The following is an 11,743-nucleotide window of genomic DNA, read 5'->3' on the forward strand; positions in this document are numbered from 1 at the left end:
GACGACTGCGTCGCTCTCAGGAATCACGATGTTGACGAGCACGCTCGCATGCTCGCCAGTTATCGTTGTTTATTTTGTCGAACTATACAATTGGCGTATTATTATGGATCCTCCCGCCATCTAACGTGCGCAGCGCGTGTTTCACTTTCATGCGATCAACTCACACGCTTTTATTTTTTTTTTCTGCAAAATATTCTCACAAATAACTCAATAATTGAATCGCATTTATTTTATCGGCTACGGGTTTCCAATTCCATTGAGACACGTGAAATTAATTTGGTCTTCAAAGGTAAGCTTGAGAAATTTGACTTCCTGTCAAGCGCTGACCGGGTGAATGGCCATGGAATGGATTGTCACTATGCACTCATGCATAGTGCATGCCAATCAATCAGGGGCGCGGGAACTATTTTCAGACTGGGGGGGGGGGGCAGTGATAGAGATCAACCTAGGGTACCCCCAAATTTAGTTTTCTCGCTGGTTTTAGGCCACTTATTTTTCATCCCTTGGCTTTTTCAACAAAAAAGAAAACATTTGCAAAAAAGTGCGGTATTCCGTCTTAAAGTTGTGGGGGCACCGCCCCCACGGCTCTAAAGTTAGGGGGGCAAGCTGCCCCCACTGCCCCCCCCCCCGGTTCCCGCGCCCATGCTGAATCAATCTACCCGCACCTTTAAACTCAGACCATCCAAGCCGTTCACTTCTATCTGACTATATACCTACCAAGCACCATCCTGCCATAGTCATTCAGAGCTTAGTACAATAGCATTAGCACTTAGCAGCGGGCTCAACTTAAATGCATCGGTTTATACTTCCCATTGACCCACATGTAAGTTTTCCTTCCAATTCTCGCTTATTATCGCGCACGATGGTTTGCTTATTAGTAGAGCAATCCTAGTTTTGCTGCTTGGAGGCAGCGGCACGGGAACTTCTTCAAGACTGGGGGGCTCAACCATAATAGAGATCAACCACAACCTAGGGTACCCCCAAATCTAGTTTTCTCACCGGTTTTAGGCCACTTATTTTTCAGACCTTGGCCTTTTCAACGAAAAAAAACGAAAATATTTAAAGTGAGGTATTCCGTCTCAGCTGAGTGAAGAAACTACCGTTTTGGCAACCTGGAATAAAGGTTTTAATATGCCCATGAGTTGCCGAGCCAGTGAAAGAGGCGGATTTTTCACTTACATGCTTCCTTCCTTTGTGACCCACAACCCCTAATTTGGGGAGGACAAGCTGCCCCAACGGTTTCTGACCTCATGAAAAGTTGTGGGGCACCGCCCCCACGGCCCCAGAGTTGTGGGGGCCAAGCTTCCCCCACTGCCCCCTCCCCCGATTCCCGCGCCTATGTATGAATCTATGAAATTATGTTGGTAGATTTCCGATTTCGATTCCTCCAGCTGGGGGGGGGGGGGCTCAAATACATTACGAGCCCCCCCAGCCGAAAAGTTGGAGGGGCTCAGCCCCCGCTAGCCCCCCCCCCCCGTTCCCGCGCCACTGCTTGGAGGGGACAGAGGGGTCATGCCGGGGCACACTCACTCGTCGCGGGTATGCACTATCCTATCACAATTTAATCGCGCACTGTTCGATGTTCATTGTGGTGAGTTTGAAAAAGGTACCCTCTGGTGACCAGCTTTTTATATTGATAATAAAACCGTGCTTTTTCCATATTCCTAGTCCTACGGGAATTTCAAGATTGGCGCGTAATGTCGCTGCAGGCTTTGTTTGCGGCTCCCAGCTGGCGGGGAGCTCGCCGCAGGCCCGCACCGGTAGCAGGTCGTTACCTACAAGATCGGTGGCGCCGATCTGCAGCTGCCCCGTCTGTCGTAACGGCCCCAATAATCCCACGTGGTCTCCCGCCGACCCCATCTGAGAACCCCGGCCCGCTGCACGTGGTCGCGCCGCGCGCGGCGCCAGCTGCACGGCAGCCGGGCGCGAAAAGCCCGCCAAAACATACGCGCGCTGATTGGCTAACCGACGACAGCTGCGCGGCGCCAGCCAATCAGAGCGGCCGGACGGCCGGCGTTCGTCTGGGACTTGGCGCGCGCCGCGCCGGCGGTCACTGGCGATCGAGGAGCGGAGAGGAGGGGGCGTGTATGGTGGTGCTGTGTGAGTGGGTGCGTGCCCGTGCTGCCTGAGCGGTCCGCGTGCAATGGAACTGGTCGGAATGGGGAAGATCGAGAATTACAGGAGTGGTCGGTACGGAGGTATGTCGCGGGATGGCGGCCACGGCCGGGACTGCGGAGTGGTCGACACGTGCTCACAGTACTACCGGTCGTACCTCCGCGCCGTGCGCTGGCTCGCCGAGGAATGCGACAAGTACTACGACGACCCTCAGCTCGGTATGGATCGGATCATCAAGGAGATCATGCTCGGCAGAATCAGTCCTAACAACGACGACTACGTGATCCTGGTACCGCTGCACGGGCAGGACCGGCATTTCATGAGCTCCGGCATCAGAGTTGAGGAGAAGACCGCCCGACTGATTCGTGAGGTTCAGCGCGACTTCGATCTACAAAACGACGCTAAGTACTTCGGTCAGTTCAAGACAGCGTGTGGCAAAAGTTTGGATCAAGTCCGGCAGCAGTTCTACATCGACTGCTTCTCAGAGTGCATCCACCCGCAGAGCTCGCGTATGAAGGCAAACACCACCGAGTGCGTCCCAGTCCCATCATCAGAGCACGTCGCAGAAATCGTCGGAAAGAAAGGTAAGCATTTTCGTCATTTCTCCGCCCCCTTCGGCCCACGTGGGGCTCGCACCCCGCCGGCCGCCGCGTTCTTCGCGCCTTTTCGCCGGGTCCGTTGTCCGCCGGCCGCGCCGCGGTGCGGACGCCCGCGGGCCAATTCAAGATGGCGGCGCCCTGTGTCCGGCCGGCCGGCGGACAAAGGGCCTGGCGGGGAGCGGGGCAGCCGGCGCCGAGGACCACGTGGGCCCGACGGCCACCTGGCCGACCCAGTTGTCCTGTATGGGGTCGGCCGGTGAATGGCGCCCGCTTCAGTGGGTGGCAACGCTTTTGTTCGCCATGGGTCGGGTTGTTTGGGATTTTCTTTTGCGGGTTTAGCGGAAGAGGGGATTGTAAAGCTCAGCATTTTTGTTATGGATTGTGGAGGATTGTGTCATGCTGCACTTTTAATTACATTATGCCTGGATTATGAAATGCTGGCTCAGCATTCACTTTGGCTAGTTTCTGCGTTTTTAGTGGACACGTCAAGCGCGTTTGATTGAAAAGGTTACCGTATTCGCGTAGTGTATTTTGCCGTGGCAAGTTAATCCATACACTCTGACTCCGAAGACAATGTGGTTATCGTATCAGGCTTATGTCTCAGGGTGACCTGCCTATACTGCAATCAAATTTTTCAATTTTTACCACACATTGGTGGCTCCGAAATTGGTTAAGAGAGTAACGAACTAGGTTAATACATCCCGAAGAACGTATTTGTCATCGTAATCAATTACTTTCCATCACTAACCGATTCATATAGTCATAATCTCCCTGCAAAATTTGATCAATACGCAGTGGGCGTAAAACCTCCATTCACATTCGGAAAATCACCGGAATGTTATACTTCAAACATTTTTTATTGTCTAAGGGCGAAAATTAGTCAACATACAACTGCTGTTGGTTCCACATTTCAGTCAATTTCTCGACAGTTGGCTATCTGTGACGACTGGTCAGTTCTTGTGTCCGGGTCCCTGTATCTGCGACCCCTATCAGCGGCGCGGGTGGATAAACGCGCGATAAAGCCGTGTCACGTGACCCGCCAAATGTGCGCGCGCTATCCAGTTCCCGCCACAAACACTAGCAGGGGGCGCGAGTACCGTGCCTCATGCAGCACGTCTGGCAAACTTCAAACGTCCCTTGTTGACTTGGGCGGGTGCTCTGTACATCAACAATGGCTGCAAGACCGGGCCCGTCCGGCTCAGTTGCGCAATTTGCAGTTATCGGATGTCCGATTGATAAAAATGAGACCCGGTTCTTGGCGAGCTGGCTGTCTTGTTCTTAGTCCAACACACCTTGTTATTTTCAACTTTTGTTCGCGAGTCGCTGTTCTGTTGCTAGCCAAATTGTGTTAAGACAGTTACGCTTTTTCGTTGTTTTGCGTTATGCCGCTTAGCTTGTGTACGGTTACCATTTCGTCAACTCACGCCCTGCGTGGGTGTGATGCCTCAGTGCCCGGCGATGTGCCTCGTCTGCAGTGAGGCAGCGGTGAGGCATGCCTCCGCGTGGGAGTGCGGGCCGCTTGTCTCCGAGGTCATCAGTGCAGGCCGCTGTTGACGCTGACTGGGCACTTGTTCGCTGACGGGAGATCGATAGATGCGTACGCTGGTCGACGTAATGGGAATCGATGCCGGGCGGCCCGCCCGCCCGCCCCGCGTCGGTTAGGGATGTGTGCCGTGTGGTCTGACTAGCGCGTGGCTGGATTAGGTTATGATACTGGGGGGGGGGGGGGGGTAAGTTGGTCAGGGTTGTGGGGTTTCCGCGGCTCGGGGCGAGATTGGGGTTCATCCGGAGCTCTGGGCTCCAGAGAAGTTTTATTGTTCGCCGTGAGTTAATGTATTCAGCATTCTGTTACTGGGTCGTCCGCTAACTTTGCCGAATCTTTACCCTTGAACTCTCGAAAAGCTAGCTCATTGGAATGTAGGTCTACTCGTTTCTAAATCTGACGGAACCCGCTTATGTATTTTACGGTGGCGGTGGCACGTTGCGTGCATTTCCTAACTATCCGGTCCACACTTCAATGCAGCCCAGACTGCGCTCTTCCTACTCCGTTGTTTTCGACCGGAGGCTCCAGCGACACTTGCGTAACACGTCCGCGCTGCACCGGTGCAGTCCGCCCGTACTCCTCCCCGGCCCGGCGCGGCCGCCCGGCCACCCCACCCTTTGATAAGGACCCGCGCGCGCGCGCCAGCGCCGGCCGCCGCTTGGCGCGCTCGCGTTGTGGCGCGCCGGCCGGCGGCCCACGTGGTCGCCGCGCCGCCGTGAGAGTCGCGCTACCCCCTCCCCTCCCTCCGCCTGCCGTCCGCTCCCCTCCCCTTCCGCGCGCCGCGGCCGCCGCCGTCTCTGTCGCCCTTGAACCCGTGCGGCCGGCGGCGGCTGCATCTGCGGCCGCTGGTGGCCAGCTGCCTCCCGCGCCGCGCCGCCAGGGGACCGGAAGCAGCGCGGCTAATCTGGCGCAGCCGGCGCGCCATGCGCCGCCTCATGGCCGCGCCGCGCCGTGGGCGCCGCGCGCTGCACAAAACTGGTTTGGCACAGCGGCGATTTTCCTTTATGGGCCGTATGGATGTTGATGTGGCGCTCCGCTCTGCACTATGCACGGCGCGGCAGAGCCGGCGCCGCTGGGGCGGTGCCGGTCAAGAGCGAGCGAGTCCGACCGAACTGGGCCGAACCGGGGCCGTAGGTGTCCGGCACAGCGGCTACACGCTACATGGAGGGGCTGGTTCGGCCGTTCCGTGCCTTCCCCTTTTTTTCTCTCCCAGTTTCTCGGAACTCGCCCGCCGGCCGCCACTTGGCATTCGGGCGGAGCGGGCAGTCCGGTTATGTGGCTACGTTTCCCCCGTTCAGCCTTGTAAGCGGCGCCGGTAGCCTTCCCATGGCTGCGCGAGGTCAGGTCCTGCTCTGTTGCCACGCACGTGGTGCCGAGGTCACGCCCCGCTCCGCTCGCTGGGGTGGGTCCGTGTGAGCGGGTAATGAGGGGCTGCCGATATCCCTGTCGGAGGTGTCTGGTCTGGAAAATAAGGGGTCGTAGACGCGCTACCAGGCTGAGAGGCGGGCGGCCGAACACGTGGTCCGAACCCACGTGTCGTTAGACTCATTGCCAGGTTATGCTGGCAGTGGGTACTTCTAGGTTTATTGAACTTCGTGATTGAATTGCAATGATAAAATCTGAATGATTCCCAAGGAATTGCGTATTCTCTTATTTACGTAATTTTGCTCTTCTTCCTCATTTTCCTGAGAGATAAGCTATTTTTTGTAGTTATAATTTTCCTTTGACCAGTAATTGCTCAGCGACATTCGGTGCGACATGTAGCTTATCATATACTCATGGCATCAAAGAAGAAATCTGCTATGAAATTCGGCACTTATCAGCCATGTTCCGTCCATGCTCGTTGAGTGTTCCAAACTGACGTGTGTTTGTCCTTTCCAGGCGGAAAAATCAAGAACATCCGCGCCGAGACCAACACCTACATCAAGACGCCGAAGCGGGATGAAGAGCCGGTGTTCGTCATCACAGGTCAGTCGACTTGCCTGCTCCCTTCTGTTCTGTTTATCAGGTGTGTTTGTGTACTCTAAAAACGTTTCCTTATCGTGAGTTTATGTGGGTCTCAGGCTCAGCCGACTTCGCTATGAGGTTTAAGGTTTTTATGCCCCGATGACTATTTCGAAAAATAGAGAAAGGTATCAGGAATCTTTTGTTCTCAATAGGCAATTACAAAAGCAGGGAGGTCACTTTTTGCTCTTTGGGAACTCTGGTCAGGTCACTAGGCCAAGTGAGGCAACTGCTTTGTAATCCTTTAAATCATACATCTTATTTCCCAGAAATTGACCCGTGGTCAGGTCAAATTCGTGACCTCGTTATTGTAAATTATAAAACATTGGCTGGAATTGTCAGTGCTCCTTGCCCTGAACAAACTGGCAATATTCAAAAACCGCAAGATAGTTTCAGAATGACATCTGTACGGGCTCAATGGGGCATGGGCAGGTGCAGCTTATGGCCAGCAGTCACTCAAAGGTCATGTCAGGTCATGTAAGGCCACTACCAGTTTGTGACCATAACCATGCTAGGTAAGAGATGCTAGAGCGATCACAGCTTTTTGAATGTGTTAAGTGTGGCAACACAGATCGGCTGGTATATACAGCATGATTATTTTCTTTTTGTAGCATGATCTTTTCTTTCAGGTCACGACGTTGATCAATGCAAAATTTTTGGTTGAGCTTTTGTGGCTGTAGTCCGTTTAAGTCCATTGGAAGTGTCTCGACGTCGGATGTAGACGTTTTTCGCCCAATGTACTCACCATGGTGATCTTGGCCGAGACCCTCTTGCGCGGGGCAGCACCACAAAGAATGGTTACATTTTGTTTATTACACCCCTTTGAATCGTATTTTACTTGGGTTTCTACGATTTATGCTTGACCAATGTTTGGGTGAACCCCGCTTTGGCGTCAAGACTTCCCTGTCTTTGAGGAAGTGCAGGTTGAAACGGTTCCATGTCAAATCTAGGCGTAGTTTGGTGCAATATGCTCACATGCGAACATGCATATGTATTTTTGCTAGACCTATCAGTTTTGTTGCAACTTAATCCGAAAATATAGTTGAAGGAAAAATCGATGTCGGCCATTGATGCTATCGCGCAGCGGCACTTAGTAATAACTCCTTGCATGCTTGATTTTACGATTACTTTGCGCTACAACTTCGAGCATGTGATATGTCTACCGTTATCTTGACATTACCTTCAAAATATATTCATGTACAAACTTCTTTGCAAAAATGTAAAATATTCAAAACAATCAACGCGATGATTCAGAGCGCTTTCCCACCTTCCAGTCTATGCCCCCACCCCCTCGATTTCCACGCCCCACCTGCCCATAACGAGTGCATCGATTCCCATTCCTGGAATGTCTGAGTTGGTCCGGTGGCGTAAATAGTTCCGCTGCCGTGTTGCCCTGCCGCGGGAAGGAAGAGCTAGGTCACTCATTGTGACGCTCGGTTTCCCAGAAATGCGGCTCTGTCCTTGCATAGTGTTTGCCTCAATGAGGTTATTGTCAAATGATGTTTGATAATAGACGTTCCCGAAAGACGTTCGTTACCTTGATTACGTCAAGTTTTTTTTGTTTAGTCGTAGTCCAAAGTTGACAATCTACATATGAAACAGGAAGCTGATGTATTTCTTCGCAGCATTTCAATAGATAATTGTCGTTCCTAATGTTTCCTTTGTGCTTTTTTTTTTTGCTCATGAAGTCTCGTGCTCGTTGTTTCTTGACGTTTTATATAGCTGTGGTATGAACCGACAGCTCCCGCCATTTGGGCGCTAAAAACTCCAACTCATCAATGCTTGCCTTCTGAGGAAGGAGAAGGGTTATACTTCTTATCTTCACACACCTCAAAGAGCCCGTGTTTTGAGGGACACGGCCAACTAGCCACACGGACATGCTCCAACACGTCTGTGTCCTTGTGTTCCAGGTCGCAAGGAGGACGTGGCCTTCGCTAAGCAGAAGATCCTGGCGGCGGCCGAGCATTTCAGCCAGCTGCGCGAGGCGCGCCGCCAGAACCCGGGCGGACCCGCCCCCGCCCTGGGGCCGCCCAAACGCGACGGTGACGTCACCATCCAGGTAGAGGTGCCGTACGAGTTCGTGGGCCTTGTGGTTGGTCAGAAGGGCGCCACCATCAAGCGCATCCAGCAGGACACCAACACATACATCACGACGCCGTCGCGTCGCCACCGGCCCATCTTCGAGGTGGTCGGCCAGCCGGATGACGTGGAGACGGCCCGTGAGGCCATCACGGCGCACATCAGCAGCCGCGTCGACAAGTTCCGCAGCGAGGCAGCTGCGGCGGCCGCCAACGGTCCACCGGGCGGCCCGACGGGCTACGGCGGCACCACCAGCATCGGGAGCTTCCTGGGCATCGACGACTCGGCGTTCGCGACGCCGCCGGCCGGCGCGGAGTCTGGCATGTTCGGATCCTACGGCAACACCAACCTGGGCGGCACGTGGACGGGTGTCCCGCCGCCCAGCATGCCGCCACCGGTGCACCGGTACGCGCCGCCGCCGCCGCCGCCCCCGCCGGCGCCGGCGAGCGGTAGCGGCAGCCGACTCAGTGCCTTCCGCAACCTGCAGCAGCCGGACGGTCTGGAGACTCTGAGCGCCAGTCTGCGCGAGCTGGCGCTGGCCGACCCGTGGCAGAGCGACAGCCGCGGCCGCACGGCCAGCCTGCCGGCTGACCCGGCCGACGCGCCGTGCAGCCGACGCGGCTCCGAGGAGTCCACCAGCCACGCGCTGGACCTACTCTTCTCGCGGCCGGGCCCGCTCGGCTGGGACGCCGGCGTCATCAGCGCTCCACTGCCGGCCGCCAAGGGATCCAGCGAGACGCTCAACTCGGACTCGGGCGTCGAGACGACCACGCCGCCGCCTCTGGACGGCTTCTTCGGACCGATCGGCTCGAAGCGGACCAGCCCGACGGCGGCTCTGCTCGGCGGCTCGTCGAGCCCGATCGCCGCGCTGCTGGGAGGTTCGTCGAGCCCGACATCTGCGCTGCTCGGCTCCGACTAGCCGCTGCCGTCACCGCCGCCGTCGCCAGCGGCGGCCGCGGCGGTCTCGGCGCTGAGCTGGGCTTCATAAAAGACACAGCGACTCGGCTGGTCACCGGCCGGCCGGGCGCCGTAGACATTTTTACATTTTACGTGTAGCTCATTTGTAAAATACTCACCGAGTGACCTGCCAGTGCCGGGGTGGCGGCCGCGCCCGCGAGCCGGTGGTCGCACGGCGTGCCTCGCCGCCCATCGGCGGCGTCGATATTTCTGTTGGCCGCGCCGCGGCTGGCGAGCGGCCAGCGTCGCTCGGCTATCGACCGGCCGACGGCGGCGACGGCGCCGGTTCTGCAGTGCGGCCGCCGGTCGTCCCCTGCCCTCCCTGCTCCCCCTCCCCAGCCCCGCTCCCCCTCCCCGTCCCCACCGGCGCCGTCGGCCGGTGCTCAATCACACCACATATCGCCTCGGAGCTGGGCACGGCGCGAGCGCGCCCGACCAATAGCAATATGCTGCCGCTTGGGCTCCCGCGGCTCGGTACCTTCTTAGTCCCCCCGTCCCCCTCCCCTCATCCTCCCATTCTCGTTTTCCGCGGCCGACCCAGACGGGCCAACCCCCGGGGCTGGCAGGTCAGAGCTAATTTTGTACCCGACACATTCGACTTTGACATTTAATTCAATCAGGAATGCATGCTGTTATATATACGAGAACGTATACGTCATATAAAATGAGCCACAAAAGTATTTTATTTTCGTACACAGAATCGATATGTGTTGTGGTCATGCGTGTTGTGGCAAATTATTTTCCTACAAAGTTGCTGTAAACACATTTTAAAGAGTGTGACATCACATTCTAGGATAGGTGTTGCTTTTTATGTGACCGCGTCTCACCTGCTTTGGTTGCCCGCCTAGTACTTAGTCTTCCAAAATCGGTGTGGTACCATTTCTTTGTCCGTTTGAATGTTCGACCATAATGCCAAGCTTCAACTATTGCGGCCAGCTAACTTTGTCCCTTGATGTGCGAAGCTCTGTGTCCTTGTACTCACTATAGTCCTGGTCATTTTGTACTTTTTTACCAAACGTACGGTGGTGACGTTATTTTGCGACACGTCGTATGACTATCAGGCAATAAGTGGGCCTTTGCGGGCGGACGGGCGGGCGCCGGTCAGTGCCGCCACGGGTCGTGCCTGGAGCCGCCTCTGTCGGGCGCTGGCGCGGTCTGACGCCGCCACTGCCCCTGCCGTCTCCGGCCGGGGGTGGCAGGGGGCGGGGGCGCTCTGCCATAGCTCGCGCCGGCTCAGTCGCTCAGTCGCCGCCGGCCGGTGGCTACTTCATTGGGCCAATCACAATGCTGCGTGGTACAGTATTTTACTACCTTAAAATGTAAATATCTTATGAGAGTTACTCCTGTGAATGTTTACATGCGTGTTAGAAAGCTCAGCGCGGACGTTGGTGGCCATTCTTTGAAACACTTTATTCTTCAGCATATTAAAATGATAAAATACTGGGAAAGTTGCAGTACCTGAGGCATAATTTATTGTTAAATGTATATTATCCGGTTGGTTGTCCGCGCGGTATCACGGTCTTCGCGTCGCCATAGCCTATTTCTGTACATTCCAGATTATATATTGAACAAATTTATCGAACAAATGCAATGTGATTAATAAAATCCCGTCGAATTACTGAATACCTAATGCCGTATATGTGAAGCGCTGTGCAAGTGTAACCTTTCTCGGCCACCAACGACCGAGCTGCCCAGTTGAGAGGTTTTGTTGCGTACAAATAGAAACTTCTCAATGTTAAGTCTTGCTCAGTTAAACGCAGGGCTTGTCGCTACCCGAGATTGAGCCTTGAATATATTTTTATTACCGATGTGAAATGTATTTTGGCGCCTCTGCTTATGAGACTAGCCGCGTGGTGTACTTATTAATATGCGTTGATTTTTCACATTTGCTATTGTTTTATGTTCCGAGACGTAGCGGTGGCAAATGTTAGATTCTTCTCTTGTCCTGATGAGCATGCGGTCGGTACGTCTTCTGACGTTTGACAGTGTCCACCTTGAGAGCTCTCGACATAGCAGTGCCACGTCGTCTTAGTATATGGTCTCAGAATAAACAACCTTAGTCAGCTGTGCGTTTGGTGGACGAATGGAGGGGGCAGAGAGAATGCGGTTGGACGGGGGATGAGCGCGGTTCGGGTAGGATCGAAAGAGGTGAATAACAGCAGAAGAAGAGATCAGGGTTCGTGTTTACAAGCGGATTGTGCCGCGAACCCTCTGAGCACAGTAGATTCGGAGGTTACTTCACAGCTAGGGATGGTGGTGAAAACAAGGAGACATGAGACTGGGCGCCAAACTGCGAGAGACACGATGTGGGGAGGGGAGCAAACGGCAGGAGACACTGAGCCAACGACAGGAGATAATGGATGGGAAACCAACGAAAGGAGACACGGTGTGGGCAGCCGACAGGAGGCACTGGGTGTGGGGAAGGGAGTCAAAGACGGGAGACACG

General features: G+C 54.9%; 1 protein-coding gene across 1 annotated transcript; it reads left to right on the forward strand.

The window, feature by feature from the left end:
• Window positions 1-1,974: 1,974 nt before the first annotated feature.
• Window positions 1,975-11,360, forward strand: LOC122369020 (RNA-binding protein MEX3B-like). Its single transcript, XM_043343378.1, has 3 exons — window positions 1,975-2,699; window positions 6,139-6,225; window positions 8,172-11,360. Exons 1-3 carry the CDS (start codon window positions 2,144-2,146, stop codon window positions 9,257-9,259), a joined length of 1,731 nt encoding a protein of 576 aa, XP_043199313.1. The 5' UTR covers window positions 1,975-2,143; the 3' UTR covers window positions 9,260-11,360.
• The last annotated feature ends 383 nt before the right edge of the window (window positions 11,361-11,743 follow it).

Source organism: Amphibalanus amphitrite, unplaced genomic scaffold (assembly GCF_019059575.1).
Source record: "Amphibalanus amphitrite isolate SeventyFive unplaced genomic scaffold, NRLGWU_Aamphi_draft 000999F_arrow, whole genome shotgun sequence".
In the NCBI taxonomy this organism is placed as follows: Eukaryota; Metazoa; Arthropoda; class Thecostraca; order Balanomorpha; family Balanidae; genus Amphibalanus; species Amphibalanus amphitrite.